The 14,361-nt window shown below is 40.8% G+C and overlaps 1 protein-coding gene across 16 annotated transcripts in view; it reads left to right on the top strand.

Annotated features, from left to right (window-relative positions):
* tjp1b (tight junction protein 1b) overlaps positions 1-14,361 on the top strand; it is a 200,306-nt gene that overhangs the window by 26,071 nt on the left and 159,874 nt on the right. For all 16 annotated transcript variants that reach the window (XM_087310924.1, XM_087310926.1, XM_087310932.1 and 13 more), the window contains exon 3: positions 21-180. In XM_087310924.1, coding sequence (XP_087167050.1) covers positions 21-180 — 160 coding nt within the window. The remainder of the gene's footprint in view (positions 1-20; positions 181-14,361) is intronic.

Here is a 14,361-nt window from a genome sequence, read left to right on the forward strand (position 1 = left end):
TTTATCCATCACATCCTCAGTTATTATCCGAAGTTCAACGCCTACATCCCCAACCCAGACAAAGTCTCTGTGCTGGATGAATCTGAGGGATCGGGCCACGGCAAACCATCCCTGCGCAGAATCAAGGGCCGAATCCACCGCAGCAAGAGCCTGGACAGCATCGACCTGCTGGACTCCAACGTGAGTTAAAGACTGCATCCACTGCAGTAATGTGTGTGTGTGGGTGGGATGATGGGGGTGGGGAATATATGTGTGTGTATGGTGTGTTTGTGTTTATTCAGATGAGATTGAGCCCCTAGATATGTTGTGTGTCAGCGATCCGCAGCATATATATATATATATATATATATATATATATATATATATATATATATATATACAGTATGTGTGTGTTTGAAAAGCGATTGCAGGACTATGTGTGTGTGCGGGAATTGTGCATGTCTGTTTATGAACATGCACATGTACCAGTATGTCTGCATCGGAGCTCCAGGGAATTTCTGCAAGAGCAAACATGACGTGAACAATTGTATAAGTCTACTTGTTCATAATTATTGTATATATTACTAACACACACACACACAGATGGGTGTCAATTCAGAAACATGCATAAATGCAAAACAGAAGCAGGGGGGGAGATCATTTAAAGGGACAGTTTACTCAAAGATTTAAAGGGCCAGTTCAACCACAAATGCTCTTGTTGGTTTAAACCAAAGAATAGAGGCTGATTGGAAATATGTGCTTCGGTGAACAATTTTGTGCTTTAATATATGTTTGGCTGCAATTTTTGGGTAAAATGAAGTTTTAAAATGAAGACTACTTTGGTTCCTTTTACACTATTATCAATGAATAAAGGAATATTTGTGTGCAGTTCCCTGCACAGCTCCTAATAAACACCACAAAACAGCTATTTCAATGATTTGTAATCGAATATGTCTCACCTATAAATATCCTTATGGACGATATTTCTGGTGTGGTCAGTTTGCTCAGTAGCTCACCTTGTACTAGAGATCTGCGCGGGACTAAATTTTGAATCCCGCTCCCGCCGCACCCGCCAGGTTTTAGCCCGAACCCGACCGCTCCCGCTTATATTAAGAATTTATTGTCCCGCTGCCCGACCCGCCCCGTTTTCTGCCCGCCGCGCCGGATCCCGCTAAAGAGCGGGGGAGAACAAAACCGAAAATCCCCCAGCTATACAGTCCAGCGCAGCGCACATTACTCTCGGGCCAATTCCGGCGTGGATGTGGCAACGTCGGCTCGCTTATGGCCACCGCATCTGGCCCGATTGATTCGGGCCGGAATCTGTCAGTGAGTCCACAAACAACATCCGGAGTCCGGCAGCCGGAGCCGGGCTGAGTGGTAAGTCTCTGGCAGGCGAGAATCTAGCCGGAACTGGCCCGAGTGTAATTGACTATCTGGGAAAGCTCTCTCTCTCTCTCTCTCTCTCTCTCTCTCTCTCCCTCTCTCTCCCTCCCTCCCTCTCTCTCTCTCTCTCTCTCATTCGCGCGCGCGCACTAACATACACACACACAAGCACCAAGCACACACACAAGCAAAGCTTGCTCTCTCTCCCTCTCTCTCTCTCTCTCTCTCTCATTCGCATAGCAATATCCGCGATATTGCTAGACAGCCCGCTCCCGTCCCAAATTAAACCCGTTACCGACCACTCCCACGATTTATTCGGAAATTTATTCCCGCGCCGCAATGCAATGCAATGCAATGCAGACCTCTACCTTGTACAGTGTTGTGAAGCAGATTGCTTGGGTGAAGCACTGTTTCAGATATAAAAGCAGAGTAAAATCAAACTGGTAAAAAGTAAAACTGGTGGTCATGTACAAGAAGGGCGTGTATCTGAAACCTACGACAAAACATCCCATAAGTAACGTATTTTATATATGCAAAAATGCAAAGGTCACACTTCAGTGGATTTGGCATCTGAAACGTGCAACGAAATGTACCCAGAGCAGCGTATTTTATGTACGCAAAAATGTAGACGTACGCACATATTTCCAATATTTCCTTGTCCGTAAATGAAGATGTTTTAATTTTAAAGTCTCAGATGTTTCCGTAAAAATTCTGAGCCTCCATTGATTTTTGGATATGGAAACACATCGGTAATTAAGTATTTATTAAAGGTATTTACCTGTATTCAAATGCATGTCATAAAGGTCCATAATATAGTTTTTTTTTGCTAATTTCAGTCCAAAGCAGTTATCATTTTAACGTCATACGTTACGTTGTTTAAATAGCAAAAACATTTGCGCTAATTTGTGCTTCCATAGTTGTGCTGGTCTGAAAAGCTATTTTGAAGCACCTGAAATTGACCACGCCATTGACCAACTGAAGGCTAGTCAGAAGTTAATAATGTCAATGGATTGGGCTGATATTTTGAATGTGTATGAATCCTGCATATTTTATGTTCCTTCCTCATACAAAGCTATCATATTGCTTCAGAAGACCTCGATCCACTTCCACAGTATAAAAAAAGGCAATGTTTGTGCTCCATGAAAGATTAATTAAATATAGCACTACATAAGGAGGATTAAATGAAGAGTTTGGGTGAACTATCCTTTGCATGCGCTACATTTAGCCGAACTCTCATCCAGCAAATCTGCAATGTAAAATTCTTTTTAAATTACATTTGGCTCAATAAATGTTACATGAGGCTGTCATGTTCATACTGCGCTCCTTGTCTGAATGCCTCATAGAAACGACATGGGCTCATACTTAATGCAACACCTTCACTGAACGTGATCCCTGTACTGGGATACCCCAGAGTGGGTTTCTGTTTGCATAAAAAGCACCTGGGATTACGAAGTACGCCAGGATGTTTCACAAATTGCTTCGCTTCCTCTGAGGAAATGCACTCTAACATAATTATTATTCCAATGAGCTGTGAGTGGGACTAAATTCCGCTCGCACTTTGAAATTATGGATAAAATGATGTCTTTCTGGTTGAACGTGTTTTTTTCTGAAGCTGTCAGACTTTTTTTTTTTTGTCTAATTCGTAATAAAAATGCTTCATGTAGATTCTGTTTGAATAGGCTTGTTTGTACTTGTAGTGCCAGACGCGTGGGAGTTTTTAAACAAAGATAATGATGAATATCTCAGGCTCTGAGAGTTGTCACAGTTACATAACGTTGCCAAGCAATGGCACTATCAATTAACTCAGACTGTGCATTGTTTTCACTGATGTCTTCATGCTCTTTTACAATCAGGACATGAGAGTTCATTCATTAATTTTTCTTCGGGTTATTCCCTTTATTAATCTGGGGTCACCACAGTGGAATGAACCGCCAACTTATCTAGCATATGTTTTACACAGTTTCACACTTAGGGCGCACTCACACTATGCTATCCGAACCGTGCCCAGGCCCGTTTCCCAGATCGTTTAAATAGTGCGAGTGCTCTGAATCTGCCTCAGGGTGTGCCAGACCGCAGTTAACTTGGGATCACTTGAGCCTGAAACTGAAGACGATACTTGACTTGTAAGGGACTGTTTTTTATGTATTGATTAATCGTTCTTACTGTTCAGTGAACGCAAACTGTTGTAGTTTATTAAATATTCAAACCCCTCACTGCACAACAGCTGCACCTTCAGCACACCTCCTAATTCCTGCAGCAGGGCTTTATTGTTTATGGGTGTCAAAGGTAGCTGATCTGTTTCGGCGAAATATTTCACTGCGTGTAACAGCAACCCAAACCACTAAAACAATATCAGTAAAGAAATCTCCACTGTGCTGAACGCTTCTTACTGAACATTGAATCATCGATGATGTAAGCATGCTCAGGCTCGAATGCAATGTGAGTACGGGCCGTGGGGGGGGCAATCGTGCTTTGGTCCGGGTCAAGGCAACTGTACTTAGTGTGAGTACACCCTTAGAAATGCCTGATCTGGAGATAATTGAGCCCAGGGCTCCTGCCTGGTCAATAAGCATATAAGGGGGTCCGAGATCAGGTAGGTCTTGAGAGCTCCCCCTGGTCAAAGAGGAAAAGGAAGAAATAGGGTTGAAGTGGGAATTCTTCCAAAACGAAGATTCAAGAGTTCACACTTAGCTGATGATTGATTATAAAGCTTGTTTAGCATGCTGTTCCAATAGAGAGCCCTGAGCTCATAAGACCCTCGAGCCTGGGGCATTTGAGCTCAGGTAGATCTCAAGAACTCCCCTGCTGTAGTAGCTAATGAACAGATAGTGATTGCTCTAAAGAGATAACTACTTACTAGGAGCACGTCTATGGTTTTATTAGTCAATTAATTTAAGTTGCATGTTTTTGGATGGTGAGAGGAAACCGGGGAACCCGGGGGAAACCCATGTGGGAACAGGGAGAAAGTGCAAACTTTGCTCAGAAACATTGGCTGGCTTGGTAAGGACTAGAACCAGTGACATTCTTGCTTTGAGGCAGCAACGCTAACCACTGGGCCACCATGCCACCCATCTAGGAAAGGAGGAGGAGTAGTGGTGGAAGGGGGATTCTTCAAAACAAAGATGGCTGTGATATGGAACTTAGGGTATTTATAGTTGCTTAGGAATCGTCTGATTGGTGAATCATGAATTGTATAATGCTAGACCGGCTGCAAGCATAATCACGTGATCCTCTCGAAATTAGTTTAGAAATAAACTTCAAAAAGGGAGTAGGGTAAAATCGGTCGATTTATTGTAAGCTTGAATCAATCTGATGGTATTACACACTTTTCTCGAAATTAGTTTGTATAATTACACTTCACGCTACTGTAAAAATGTTGTGTAGCGGGATTTTTATTCTTTTTTCAAATGACGTAAACTTCAAGTTTAGCTGATTTACTATGTTCAGGTGATAGTGAGTAGGGAACACTATGTAGTAAACATGTCAATTTCAACACAGTTCCTTCTTGGAGCTCTCTTCTAATGAGCTGGTTATCTAAATCGAGGGTGTTAAACAAAAGAGACATTCAAAATAATGTGAGGCCTAAAAAAAAATCTTTAAAAATAGAAATATTGCTGAAACAACACATTTAAATGAGCATCTATTGTTGGTTGTTAATTCAAAAATTTTTGGCGTAAAGTTAAATGCAGCTGAACTTTTTTTTGGACTTTCAAATTCGATTCAATTCATCTTCATTTCTATAGCGCTTTTACAATGTAGAAGATTATAGTAAATTGAAGCTGTGTCAGTCCAGTTTTTAGAGTTAAGGTTGAGTTTATGTAAGCTCCGTGTGGTTTAGTTTTTTCTGCTGAAAGTCCAAACACTGAAGACCAAATCCATCAATGCGCAGCTCTATAAGTCCCAAACCAAGCAAGACAGTGGCAACAATAACAAGAAACAACCTTTACCAATTGACGAAAGCGAAGGGAAAATAAACCTTGAAAGAAACCAGGCTCAGTTGGGAATGACTATTTCTCCTCTGCCAAAGCTTATTGTGCAGAACACATCTTGGAGAAGCTGCAGGCCTGAGTAGGTCATCGGCGACTAAAATTGAATAATGAGAAATTGGCAATTCTCACTCGAAACAACTTCTTTCCAGTTGCTTTGTCTCTGAAAAATGCTTTCACTTCCTTCTGTAGAAGTGTTATAATCAAAAACATGCTGTCTAGGTAGACAGCTGATCAGGTTTTGAAGCACAGCCCTGATGTTGATATCACAGTGGTACAGACGCCTCTCTGGAGCGATTGACTGGCTAAAAGAGGTCGGGATAGTTCAGTGCCAAGTGACTGAGCAAATGTGCATTTCAACAAAGCTTCCTCCACAAAGGCTGTCGGCTTTAGTGAAGTGAGTTCGAAGCGGTTCATTAAACCTCTTTAAAGCGCTGTTGCTCTGCCTGTGCTTAAAATACCTCACCTCTCCAGAACATCCTGGTGAAATAAGGGGGTATCACCATCCAGGTCCCTGCTCTTTAATACTGTACATATTTCTCCCTTAACCGAACAAACACACACACACACACGTACATAAGCCTGGAGAAAGTTGCTGACTGGGCCCGAATGCCAAGCGCAGCTGATGAGAGTAACGTCCCGGCACACAGTGAGTGATGATGCCGCAGCAACGCTTGAGTGAAGACCTCTCTACTGCTGCCATCCGCTCTACTGAGAGACTCGACACAGAAACACACACAGCCACCCACTGCAGAGACGAGTGATGGGTTGCAGTTGCTATGCGGTTGCTAAGATGTCCTGCAGCTTTTCTTGATGGTTTTCGCGGTGTCCAATTTGGTTCCTGGGTGATTGTTTACTGGCCCGAAACATGATTTGTGTATCTGCAAGACAAAATTACATGCCTGATTTGATAGAAAAGTGGTGATTTGAGGAATCATTCACATCTGTCACATGGTGCCAAATTATACCTCTTAAGGCAGGGTTGGTGATTTGGTTCAAGAACATTTTGTTATGCTGGTTGAAAGTCTCTTCTCATCCCGATAGCTCACATTACGTAAAGTGAAAGTGAAAGCCGTGACGTGGCCAAGAATGGTGACAGATAATTGGAATGTTTGCTCTGTATTTAACCCATCCAAGTGCACAAACACAGCAGTGAACACACACCGGGAACACACACTCGGAGGAGCAGGGGAATCGGTGGCTTGCACAAGGGACACACCTCAGCCGTTATAATGAGAATTAATTATTTACTCCTATCACCTACAATCCCTGTCTGTTCTAGGATTCTACCCTTAGTCCAACTGTCTAACCTTTTGCAAGAAACTTTTCCCTCTCTTAGTAACTTTTGCATTTGTGATGTGTTGCTCCAAGATACTGTAACATTCCCCCAGGAAACATTTTTATTCCCCCAAGACACCTGTGCATTTCCCAAGACATTTTTGCGTTTCCCCAAGACACCTGTGCATTCCCCAAGACACTTTTGTGTTCCTCCAAGACACTTTTGCCATTCCCCATGACATTTTTGCCTTCCTCCAAGACACCTGGGTGTTCCTCCAAGATACTTCTGCATTCTCCAAGACACTTTTGCGTTTCCCCAAGACACCTGTGTGTTCCCCAAGACACCTGTGCGTTCCCCAAGACAGCTGTGCGTTCCTCAAGACACCTGTGTTTTCCTCCAAGACACATTTGCATTCCCCAAGTCACTTTTGTGTTCCCCCAAGACACCTTTGCATTTCCCAAGACACTTCTGTGTTCCCCCAAGACACCTGTGCATTCACCCAGACACTTTTGTGTTCCTCCAAGACACCATTCCCCCAAGACACTTTTGCATTTTCCCAAGACACCTGTGCGTTCCCCAAGACACTTTTGTGTTCCTCCAAGACACCTTTGCATTTCCCTATGACATTTTTGCATTTCTCCAAGACACCTGTGTGTTCCTCCAAGACACTCTTGCATTCCCGAAGACACTTTTCCTTTCCCCCAAGACACCTGTGTGTTCCTCCAAGACACATTTGCATTCCCCAAGTCACTTTTGTGTTCCCCCAAGACACCTGTGCATTTCCCAAGACACTTCTGTGTTCCTCCAAGACATCTGTGCATTCCCCAAGACACTTTTGTGTTCCCCCAAGACACTTTTGCATTTTCCCAAGACACCTGTGCGTTCCCTAAGACACTTTTGTTTTCCTCCAAGACACCTTTGCATTTCCCTATGACATTTTTCTTTCCCCCAAGACACCTGTGCAATCCCCCAAGACACTTTTCGTTTCCTCAAGACACATGTGCGTTCCCCAAGACACCTGTGCATTCCCCAAGACACCTGTGAATTCCCCCAAGACACTTTTGCATTTCCCCAAGACACTTGCATTTTCCCAAGACACTTTTGCATTTCCCCAAGACACCTGTGCATTCTCCAAGAAACTTTTGTGTTCCTCCAAGACACCTTTGCGTTCCCCCAAGACACTTTTTGGTTTCCTCAAGACACATGTTCGTTCCTCAAGACACCTAGGCATTCCCCAAGGCACCTGTGAGTTCCCCAAGACACTTTTGCATTCCCCAAGACACCTTTGCGTTCCCCCAAGACACTTTTTCGTTTCATCAAGACACCTGTGCGTTCCCCAAGACACCTGTGAGTTCCCCAAGACACCTTTGCATTCTCCCAAGACACTTTTGCATTTCCCCAAGACACCTTTGCATTCCCCCAAGACACTTTTGTGTTCCCCCAAGACACTTTTGCATTTCCCCAAGACACCTGTCTGTTCCTCCAAGACACCTTTGCATTCCCCCAAGACACTTTAGTGTTGCTCCAAGACACCTGTGTGTTCCCCCAAGACACTTTAGTGTTCCTCCAAGACACCTTTGCGTTCCCCCAAAAAACTTTTGCCTTCCCCCAAGAAACATTTGCTTTTCGCCATAACACTTTTGTGTTCCCCCAAAAATCTTTTGCATTCTCCAAGACACTTTTGTGTTCCCCCAAAATACTTTTCCTTCCTCCAAGAAACTTTTTGCCTTGCTTTAAAACCTCTTTGTGTTCCCCCAAGACACTTTTGTGTTCCTCCAAGAAACTTTTTGCATTGCTCCAAGATACTTTGCATCCCCCCAAGACACTTTTGCTTCCCCCAAGACACATTTCTGTTTCTCCAAGACAATTTTGCGTTCCTCCAAGAAACTCAGGAAAATTATGTGCAGTGTCCCAAAAATGTTGTTTGACCCAAAAACCTGTGTACAGGGGCATGATAAGTGGAGAAGAATGGGGGTGCATTGTAAATTTGGGTCACTGCTTTTATGTGCATTCCCCCAAGAGTTTGTTTTTGCTTGCAAAAAACAAATTCCTGCATTCTCTCAAGAAACATCCTACCAACCGTCCAACCTATGTTTCCCTACCAAAGCCCGCACATTTGTTAGCAATCTTTTGTTTTGTGAAACTTCCTTTTGCTTGCAAAATGCGTCCGTTCCATTAGAAATTTACTGTTTGGTCACAAAACTTCAGCATTACCCCAAGATACTTTGCTTTCACTTACACAATGCTTGTATTCCCATGAGACACACATTTGCTCTAAAAACCTTTGAATTTTGCTGAGAAACACTCAAATATGTCATCTCTGATTTCATACAACATATACTGTACAAACCTGAGCATAGAGTTTGAGGTCCAACTGAGAGAAAATGTACTGTATATACAATAACTAAAGATTTTTTTCTCTGCGGACAGAAAACATTGCTGTCTAGCATGAACAACAGAAATATGATTGATCAAATCATCAAATGTTTTCTTTTCAGTAAGATTTGAATCATTGTTATTCCCCTTAATCTTACATTATGAGCAGAAAATGGCACTTGATCTTATTAGTCCAATTTCTGATTGGATGGTGAAGAGATAATACATAATAGTCTACTAAAGAGGGTTTGTTTGAAGCTTTTGTAACACGGGTGTTTTGATTTTCATTTATGCATGTGCATGCAATAAAACTGGAGGGTTTGAAGTCACGGTGTTTGGCTGAGTGCCCAATCCTGCTGTCATTTGTGTTGGCGAGTGCCGTCTTTCTCTCTCTCTCTCTCTCTCTCTCTCTCTCTCTCTCTCATGGAGAGCATGAATCAGTTGTTAGTGCATAGGTTGCAGAAAAATGCACAGCAGAGAGTAAAAGAGAGAGAAAAAGCGAGAGAGAGAGAGAGGGCAAAGGAGAAATGCAGCAGCGTGAAATGCATCACATAACTCTGGTCAAGCGAGACTCTCTCTTTTCCAATCTTTCCATCTGTCCATCTCATGAATGGTCTCTTTCCTCTTCTTTTTGCCGATATCAGCTCTCCACCTCTCATCTCCATTCAATCACTCCTTTTTCTTTTCATTTCACCTTGAACGCCAATATTAAAGGCACAGGAGCAGAAATTATTATAGGACATAAATTGATATCAGTACCGTTTTGCAGTGCTTCAGTAACCCCTCCAAGGCTTTCCTCACTGTTTTAGGGTAATTGGGAAACACATTAGCCATTTTCCTAATGCATATTCATTCATCCTTCTGGATTCGGGTGAACGAGAGGCTGATGTCCTAAAGTAAATGGAGACTGCTGCTGTGTTAAGAAATGATTTTTATGAAACACTTTTATGTTTTGTTGTTGTATGTTTTGAAACCTGTGTCAATTTAAATGAAAAATGGTAAATACATTAATCACTAAATTAATGTCAAGCTCCAGAATGACCATAAACAGTTTGTAAAAAGAGCTGTTATGATACTGTATTTGAGTTTTAGAAACATTTGAGATTTTTACATTTCTTTTTATGATGTATCTGAGTATCAGAGGTGTAAAGAGTACCTGAAAACCATACTTGAGTAAAAGTACAGATACCTTACTGTAAAAATTACTCAATTACAAGTTACAAGTCACCAATTCCAATAGGACTTGAGTCAAAGTATTAAAGTATCAATTTTTAAAAGAACTTAAGGATTTTACTCTTACTGAATGTAGGCTCAAAGAACACCAAGAAAGTTCCTAATATAGAAATTAAATTGAACACCTCAATGTTTCAAAATGACAGAACAAAATAGATAAACAAAAAAAACAACAACAAAAAGTCTCAAACTCAAATGTTCAAAAAAGGCATAAACAATTTTCAAAAAAATAAAAGTATTTTTAATTAAACACCTGGTATTAGGCAAACTACTTATTCACGCTCATGTGATTTAGCTTATAAATAGCATGCAGTACCTTCAGCACCCTGCAGATGGCCTCGTCCGCCCAACAAATTAGCCGTGGTAGATAAAGATGCCGACTTGTCGCGCACAATCACAATGTAACAAGCAACAATAAGCGTCCGTTCAAATGTAGTGGAGTAAAGAGAACATATATTCAATCAAAAATGTAAATAAATTTGCTTATAAAAAAAAGAGTAAAATTTGCTTATATTTTTAATACTCAGTACAAGTACAAAGTAACCAAAAACATACTGAAGTAACGAAGTCCATTTCATTAAGTACTTTACACCACTGCTGAGTATGTTTTAACTATTTTGGAGATACAGTTCATACGAGGGATGTCCTGATCAGGTTTTTTTGCCCTCGAGTCTGAGTCAGAGTCATTTGATTTTAAGTATCTACCGATACCAAACCCTATCCGATACTTCTATGAAGAAACAGATCCAGGATGTTTCTTATTTTTTATTTAATTCACCTTATTTATACATTAAACACCTCTGTTAACAGACAGAGCACTTCTGTGAAGCAGCCCAAACAATCAAGTAATAAATAAAATAAATTCTTCACTTTTGGGCTTTAGCGCAAGAGTACAAAAAAAAATCCAATATAAAAACAAAGAGCACCTCAACTTAAAATACCCGGCAGGCAATTTAAATTTTACAAATCTCACAGTTTGGTATGGCAATGTTGTTGTCATCAACTTTATATTACCTCCAGACCGCAGACATTAGCCCCTTTCACACAGTGATACCAGTAAATATCTGGAAAATTTCCGGAACGACTTTACCGGTATATTCAAAAAAGCACTGTTCACACAGGCGAGGACGTTACGGAAATTTTCTGGAAAAGAGCATTCACACATCCATTCCAAAATACCGGTAAATTCTGACATCATTCACCTCAAATGAGCTTTAAACGGCTGCGCTTGCATTTGTAAACATTTGACTAAATTACAAACTCTGTGGATGATCAATATTGTGAACAACTTTCGCAGGATCACTTTCGCATGTCGAGATGTTCATAATATGTGCGTGTGCTGCCGCTCACAGGCTGTTTCACAGGCACACGCAAAGCTTGAAGGTAAACAAACAACGGCTTATCATAAGCATCTCATCGATGATTATTTACACAGTTGGCATTAAGAAGAACATATAAACGTGATCTGACTAACTTCTAGCAGCTAAATGTGTCTGGAAAAATATTCAAAGGCTTTTATTCTCATAAACCGCGCAGACGAAAATGCGTCTGACTGTTGTGATTGGCTAAAGCAGACGTCTCACATCAGCACGTTCTAGACGTGGACGCGCTTATTACGGCAATCTTCCTTCTGCATTCACACAGCGCAGCATTCCGGCAAATTACCGGTAATGTTACAACTTCTCTTTCCGGAAAATAGCCCGAAAGAATTTACCGGTATTTTCAAAAAGGACCTGTTCACACATACAAGCTTTCCATACAGAAAGGTCTATATGTGTGAAAGGGGCTATACTCGCGCTTTCAGCTTCAAGCTGTTTCCGTGTTCAAATTTGCCGGCATTTAACCAATAGCGTCTCTGCAACACAGTGATGTCACGCTGCACGCATTGGTATTTCTGTGTGAGGTCGAGAAAGATTAACGCACTTCAACGCACAAAAAAACACCAGCAAATAAAGAAATGATCTTCATCAATTTGACCGCACGTGTTGCAAATTAGTCACAACACAAACAACTAAAGAAACGCGCTGCAAATCGATCACAACACTTGCAAATATCCACGGAACACAACGGAAATGTTTTTAGGAGACCCAAAACCACAACAGACCCTGCTGAGATATGGATGTTATTATGTCGTGTAATCAGGATATTAAAATAAACGAGAAACAACTCGCCTTTCAAAGACCACCAATCACTTCACCGAGCAACAGTCACGGCAGCGTTGCGTAATTTCAATAGAAATAGCTTTCCGTTATTTTGATTATAATTAACAGTGTAACTCTTTTAAGTTATTTCTTTATATTTTTTAGTTCAATGACCTAGAATTTCACTTATTGTGACCAGTTTGGCCATAAAAAGGAGAAAGAAAATGTCATGGATTTTGTACCTTTCACTTGTCCTTGGTAGTGGATGCAAACATGATTACAAAGGGACACGAGCGTGATATATTTTCACACAGCATTTTTCTGGCTCCCTCAGCTCTTCCACCGTCTGACAAAACATTTTCCAGCAAAATCCACATAAAGGTAGTGGCTGATGCTAATCTTTAAAGCCTAATTTTTACATCAGATCAATCAGCTAAATGCTAATCTGCTGTTAGCATGCTAATCTGGACTTTAAGCGCAAAACACACATCTAGGCTGCAGTGTATGTACAGTAAGGCTTGCCAGAAAACCCCAGCGTAAGCAGTTAGCGCCCGGCTCTGCTCTGCTCTGTGTGGCAAAAGTGCTGCAGCTGCAATTGCAGCGGAGACGAGACTGCAGTTGAATTAAGCGATCTGCATATTCAGAGATCTTAAGGGCAGGACAGGGATGATGGTGATGGAGGTGTCCCAGCACGTGAGAGGCATGCAGAGGAGGGTCTACCCGCCTTCAGTGAGGCTGACAGGACACACAGAGTGGGAGGATCTCACCTGTATGTGATGCAGACTGTGGTGGAGCAGAACGGGTGGGGAATGAGTACAGGAGCTGGGTTTTTTTCTCTTCAGATTGGGGTGACGTTAGCTTGAGTGTCTCTGGAAGCTCAATGCCGTGAGGGTCCCTGGAGCATGATGGGAGGAGGACATTGTGTTCTGTGCAGCGGCATTAGAAGAGATGTGTGTGTGTGTGTGTGTGTGTGTGTGTGTGTGTGTGTGTGTGTCTGTAGAAAGTGTGTTACTCTTGATCAGTGAAAGATGAGATGGAGTGTGTTTCTATAAAACAGGGGCTGTTTGGTGTAAACATTTGAACAGTTTCACAATATCTGTGTGTAAAGGCTCGCTGTGATCGTGTCTTTACCATATTGTATTTGTGTATGTACATTAAGTTTGTCAGCACCAAAGCCAAAGCGGGAAACTTATCTAACAAAAACCTTAAGATCACAGTCCAACATCTTGGGGAAAACATGTCCACATGTCCACTGCTCCACTGCGTCGCCCATATACAGTATATATACTAAAATATCTAGTAAAATAATATTTATTGTCACCATGTCAAGGATAAAAGGAATGAGTAGAAATTAGTTATTAAAAACTATATTAAGTTTAATAATCCTCTCTTCATTTAACATCACTTGGCAAATATATATTTTTAAATAATCCGAATTTTACATTACATGAAGAACACAGGATAATAAAGTACACCCCATTTTGAAAATGAACGTTTTTATCCATTTCTCAGTGAATAGGCAATGTATTTTGATGCTTTTAAACAAAACTGCTTTTATTAAAATAAGATTTTAATCACCAAATATATTTAGAAATGGACAGATAATACGATGAAATTCAAGCAAAATATTGCAAAAAAAAATTACAAACTACAAAATTTCAACTATAATTTTCTCTTTTTTTGCTTCTCTAGATTTTTCCTCTTTTTTTAAATTTGTATTTATTATTTTTTGTATATTTTTATCTTAAAGTATTTTAATATATTAGCTCCAGATTTGGCTTCAATACTTACTAATCGAATGTATATGTACAGATATAATATTGTAAAGCTTCCTATTAAAAATATGAATTTAAAAGAGAGATGTACTTATATATGCTAAGCACTGTATATAGAATTCCATATATTGGTGGTAAAATATCTAAGATTTTGTCTCATATTTGTATCGCGTGATGTAGGTAAGCAATATCACACAAGCAGTGTGTGT

This window comes from Danio rerio, chromosome 25 (genome assembly GCF_052040795.2).
Source record: "Danio rerio strain M-AB ecotype USA chromosome 25, GRCz13ab, whole genome shotgun sequence".
Taxonomy (NCBI): domain Eukaryota; kingdom Metazoa; phylum Chordata; class Actinopteri; order Cypriniformes; family Danionidae; genus Danio; species Danio rerio.